The sequence below is a fragment of the Tupaia chinensis genome, unplaced genomic scaffold (assembly GCF_000334495.1).
Source record: "Tupaia chinensis unplaced genomic scaffold, TupChi_1.0 Scaffold000659_1, whole genome shotgun sequence".
NCBI lineage: Eukaryota > Metazoa > Chordata > Mammalia > Scandentia > Tupaiidae > Tupaia > Tupaia belangeri.
Window position 1 is genome coordinate 339,705 of NW_006160181.1, and position 6,103 is coordinate 345,807.

The 6,103-nt window shown below is 40.9% G+C and overlaps 1 protein-coding gene across 1 annotated transcript in view; it reads left to right on the forward strand.

Moving 5' to 3' along the window:
- Positions 1-6,103, forward strand: part of NUP210L (nucleoporin 210 like) — a 169,517-nt gene that overhangs the window by 93,052 nt on the left and 70,362 nt on the right. Inside the window, exons 16-17 of the mRNA XM_006159801.2 lie at positions 294-467; positions 3,627-3,819. Of these exons, the coding sequence (XP_006159863.1) occupies positions 294-467; positions 3,627-3,819 (367 nt within the window). The remainder of the gene's footprint in view (positions 1-293; positions 468-3,626; positions 3,820-6,103) is intronic.

Genomic DNA, 6,103 nt, shown 5'->3' on the forward strand with positions numbered 1-6,103 from the left:
TGCCAGGTCCGGGACTCAAACTGGGGTTGGCCATGTGGGAGTCCAGCTCTTCAACCACCCTGCCACCTCTTGACCCCCAAAATTAGATTTTTCAATGTTCCATTTGTTTTCAAATTCCAATGATATTAGTACCCTTAGCCTTTAACATTTATCCAAATCTTTAAGGAATTTTCCTGATTATAATGTCCAAAGGGACTCTATATTGGTATTTGAATAATTTAATGAATTTAGATTGGCAGGCTGACTTCATGTATCTATTCTTAATTACCTCTTGCTCTGGTATTTCCTTAAAGGTTCTTACATTCCGAATTGGAAATCACCCAGGAGTCCTGAACCCTAGTCCAGCTGTAGAGGTTGTGCAAGTACACTTCATATGTGCCCACCCTGCCAGTATGTCAGTAACCCCAGTATATAAGGTTCCAGCTGGTGCTCAGCCGTGTCCTCTGCCACAGCACAACAAACAACTGGTAAGTACAAAGTATGTTTCCAACTAACTGAGCACTTTTGTCTTTCTTGCTTTAGAGATAAAGGGTCAAGATACAGCTTTTGTTTTGTTAAAATTAAGGGAATTGAGGGCCAGCACGTGATGTGGTGGTTAAGGTGTTGGACTCCCACATGGTTGACTGTGGTTCAAGTCTTGGACCTGGTGCTAGCTTTCTTACTTTCCATTTCTCTCTCTCCGTCTTTCCCTGGTCAAATTTAAAAATTAATAATAAAAAAATTAATTAAATAAGTCAATCTTTTTTAAAAATTAAATTAAGTAAACTGTTTTATTTCTTATTCTTTCTCTGATGTTGTATAAGAAAAGGTGATTGATCTAGGTTAGAATTGGTTACCCTTGGGGATCAGCAGATGGCATAATGGTTATATCACTTGACTCCTGGACTCCCAGGTAATAGACCGTGGTCTGAGTCCTGAACCTGGTGGCTTGTAACTCACATAGGGCGTATGTGCTTGCATGCCCAGGGTCCCAAGAGGAGAAGGGATTGTGGCGTGGTCATCCCCCCTGGGGGGGGGTGATTTCTCACTTTCTGTCTGTCTTTCTCTCTATCTCTCCAGTGAACACATGCACCCTATAGTAAAATCTCTCTTAAAAAAAAAATTGGTTACCCATTAGTGACATGACATTGATGACTATACTCAGGTATGTAGTCAGCTTGTGATTATAGAAATAGATATTTTTAAAATAGATTTTTGCTATAGGGCATGTGCACTCACCAGAGAGACAGAAAGCGAGAAATCATCCCCCAGGGGTCTGGCCATGCCACAACCTCTTCTCCATTCTCCCCTCAGGATTTTGGGCATGCACTCACATGTACCTGGTGTGAGTTGCAGGCTGCTAGGTCGGGGACTTGAACTGCAGTCAGCTATGTGGGAGTCCAGTGACGTAACCATTACACCATATGCTGGTCCTGACAATAGATGATTGACTTCTCTCTGAATAACTTCCAAAAATTTTGCTCATATCTTTCCCTTCTAGATCTTTTATTATAAATAAGTAACATTGGGCCAACTGATGGCCTGGTGGTTAAGGAATCTGAATCCCACATGGGCAATCACATGATTCAAGTCCCAGACCCAGTGGATGGAAAAGCACCAGGCACATATGCATGTGTGCTTGATATTCCAAAAGGAGGGAGAAATGGAGAAGGGATTGTAGTGTGATCATGCCCCATTAAGAAGTCCTTTCTCCCCTTTTCTCTCTGCCCTGTCTTCTCTCTAGTCAATATGTTTCCTCTGGCAATTAAAAAAATAAATGAAATATTCTTATGTGATAACATTGTTTTCTTACATAGGAGACTGTTTTCATTCCTTGGAAATGCATGCTGAAATATTTAGGGGTAAAGTGCCATGATGCCTACATCATTCAGAAAACAACTCCCTCCCTCCCATATATGGACAGTGAGAAAGGAAGAGCAAGAAAGCAAATGTAATGAAATGTTAATAATTGGCAAATCCGGGACCAGCAGTTAGCATAATGGTTATGTCGCTGGACTCCCACCTAGTCGATCGTGGTTTGCGTCCCGGACCCAGTGGCTTAAAACTCACGCAGGGCACGTGTGCGTGCGTGCCCAAGATCCCGAGAGGAGAATGGAGGAGAAGGGATTGTGGCGTGGCCATCCTCCCTGGGGGATGATTTCTCACTTTCTATCTCTCTGTCTCTCTCTGTCTGTCTGGCGAGCACACGCACACTATAGCAAAAACCTTTCCAAAAAAATAAAAAATAATTGGCAAATCCGGGACCAGCAGATGGCATAATGGTTATGTCGCTGGACTACCATATAGTCAACCACAGTTTGAGTCCCGGACCCAGCAGCTTAAAACTCAAGCCAGGGGGAACCAGCAGTTAGCGTAATGGCTATGTCACTGGACTCCCACGTAGTCGACTGCGGTTCGTGTCCCCGACCCGGTGGTTTAAAACTCACGCCAGGTGCGTGTGCGTGCATGCCCAAGATCCCAAGAGGAGAATGGAGGAGAGGGGATTGCAGCGTGACCATCCCCCCTGGGGAGTGACTTCTCGCTTTCTGTCTCTATGTCTCTGTCTGTCTGGCGAGCGCACGCACCCTATAGCAAAAAAACTCTCAAAAAAAAATTACATTACATTGTGCACCTTCAATTTTCATTCTATCACTTGTTTAAAAATAAATAAATAAATAAATAAATAATTTTTAAAAAACTCAAGCCAGACACATGTGCATACATGCCCGACATGCCCAAAATCCCGAGAAGAGAATGGAGGAGAAAGGATAGTGGCATGGCTATCCCCCCTGCACCCTCTAGCAAAAATCTCTGTTAAAAAAAAAAAAAGAATTGGTAAATCCAGGGTCCAGAAGAGTAGTGATTAAGGCATTGGACTCTTACATAGTTGACCATGGTTTATGTCCTTTTATTCTCACTTTCCCTCTCTGGTCAAATTACAAAATAATAACAAATAAAATTAAATAATTCTTATAAGGAAATAAAAAAGGAATTGATAAATCCAGGGCCAGCTTGTGGCACATGATTAAGGTGGCTGGATCCCACATGGCCTACTACATGGTTTGTGTCCTGGACTGAGCAGCTTGTAAAACACATTGTAGGACCAGCAGGTGGTGTGGTGGTTAAGGCACTGGACACTTCCATATGGTTGACCACGGTTCGAGTCCCGGAGCTGATGGCTTGCCTTCTCACTTTTCCCTTTTTCCCTCTCTCTCTCTCTCTGTGTTTCTCTTGGGTCAAAATAAAATTTAAAAAATGAATGAATAAATAAAATTAAATAAATAATTTTTAAAAATCACACACACACATTAGGCACATGTGCAAGTGTGTTCAAAATCTTGAGAAGAAAAAAAAGGAGAAGGGAGTGTTGCCTTCTCCCCAGAGGGTGCTTTCTTACTTTCTCTGCCTCTCTGTCTTTTCTGGTGAATGCCACACCTTATAGCAAATTAAAAAAAAAAAAAAATTGGTGAATCCAGGTGAGGCGTAAGTAGGTATGCATTATACTTTTATTTCAACATATCTACAGGTTTGCAGATTATCAAAGTAAACATCTTAAAAGAATGATGTCTAGCTTCAGGGATAGCTTACCACCTCTTAGGCTATTGTTTGTTTGTTTTTCTCTTTCATTACTTTTTATTTTAATGCAGATTCCTGTATCAAGTCTGAGGGACACAATCCTAGAATTGACAGTGTTTGATCAACACAGGAGAAAGTTTGACAATTTCAGTTCACTCATGCTAGAATGGAAATCCTCCAATGAAACACTAGCCCATTTTGAAGATTATAAGTCAGTGGAGATGGTAGCGAAAGACGATGGCAGCGGGCAGACCCGGTTACACGGTATTGTGCACATTTACGAATCTTTTCATATGCCTGATAAATGGTTCTATGCTAAGCATTTCCTTGTAAGTGAGAGCTTTATTTTGGATTTTTATCATACATCACTTTCATTTTTGATCTTTGTATTTTTTAAGAAAACATAAAGGTATGGGACAAGCAGATGGCATAGCAGTTATGTTGCTGGACTCTCACATGGCTGACCACAGTTCAGGTCCCAGACCTGGTGGCTTGAAAATTACGCCGGGCATGTATACATGTGTGCCCAAGATCCTGGGAGGAGAATGGAGGAGAAGAGATTGTGACATGGCCTCCTCGGGGCTGATTTCTTACTTTCCCTTTCACTGTCTCTGTCTCTCTCTCCGACAAGCACACACAATGAAGACAAAAATCTCTACAAACAAAAATGAAAGCATAAAAGTAGATTCCTTGTTTACAATGCTATGATCTAGGATCCAATGTTACTCAAGAACATATAACTAGGGCTAGCCTGTAGTGTAGTGGTTAAGCCCTGAACATAGGGAGTCAAATTCACATGGCTGACCAACTCTAGTTTGAATCCTGGCCCTGGTAGCTTGACAAATGTGCTAGGCACATATGTATGCATGCCCCATATCTCGACAGGCTGAAGGAATTGAGAAAAAGAGATTGTGACATGATCAGGCCCTACTGGGTGTGCGTTCTCTCTCTCTCTCTCTCTCTCTGAAGAAAACACACACTCTATGAAACACACACTCTATGGCAATTAAAAAAAGAAAACAAAGAACAAGGACAGGCCCCAAGACCTAGTGGTTAAGGGAGCTGGATCCCATATGACTGATATGTGATTCAAGTCCCAGCCCCAGCAGCTTGAAAAATACACTAGGCACATGTGTGTGCATACCCAAAAATCTCAGCAGAAAGGAGAAATGGAAGAGGAAGGATTTCTACATGACCATACCCCATTGTGTGTGGGGGATGCTTTCTCCCTAGCCCTTCTCTGTCTCTCTATCACTCTGGCTCACACCCTCTGGCAATTAATTTTTTTTTTCTGAAGAATTGTTTTTATTTAACTTTATTTACTAATTTTTTTAAAAATTTGACCAGAGAGGGACAGAGAGAGAGAGCGCGAGAAAGCAAGAGAGGGAAAGTGAGAAAGCAAGTTGCCAAGTCCGGGACTCGAACTGTGGTCGGCCATGTGGGAGTCCAGTGCCCTTAACCACCATGCCACCTCCTGGCCCCAAGGGTACTTATTTTAAAGGCATATTCTAGAAAAAAGAAAAAAAAAAGAAGCAAATGCTATAGGTCCCACCCTAACCTTTCTGAATCAGACTCTCTGGATTTTAAAATAAGCACATCTACCTATTGTCAATTAATTTTTTTAAAAAAAAGAACAAAATTAAGTTTTTAAGTATATCAATTTTTAAAAGATTTATTTAATTTTATTAATAATAATAATAATTATTATTTTATTTGCTATAGGGCACATTCACTCACCAGAGAAAGACAGAAAAAGAGAGAAAGTGAGAAAGCAAGCCACCAGGTCCAGGCCTCAAACCACAGTTGGCCATGTTGGTAGCCAGCATCTTAACCACCATTGTCACCTGCTGGCCCCCCATGGGTTGCTTTGAAGGCAATGATTATGTTTTTATCTTCATTTCTCTACCCTAATTACCTAGCATAGTACCTATCATACACATGAGGGATCTTCAAAAACTTCATGAAAAACACATATTATGAAACAATTGCATGAATTTTTTATTTTTTGTATTAAAATAAATTTGTACTATAATTCCATTTTTCATGAACTTTTTAAATTAAAGAATTTTTTAATTTAATTTTATTTTACTATTATTATTTTAATTTGACCAGAGAGAGACACAGAGAGAGAGAGAAAGTGAGAAAGCAAGTCACCAGATCTGAGACTCAAACCATGGTCAGCCATGTGGGAGTCTGGCGCCCCCAACTACCATGCCACTTGCTGGCTCCTCTACGAACTTTTTGAAGTATCCACATAGTAGTCCCAATAAATCTTTGTTGAATGAACGAATGAAGGATTATGAGGAAACATATCACAGATTTAGGCATGATCACCATGTATTGAAGCTAAAGGAAGAACTGACCTAAGTAAATTAGGTGAATTTTCATATTTATCAAATCAAAAATGGGATAATGGGACTTGATCAGGGGTCTCTCTCTCTCTCTCTCTCTCTCAAAGGAAATAAACTTTAAAAAAGTAGTAATGGGGGCACCAGCAGGTGGTATGGTGGTTGAGGTTCTGGACTCCCACATGGCAGACTACAGGTCG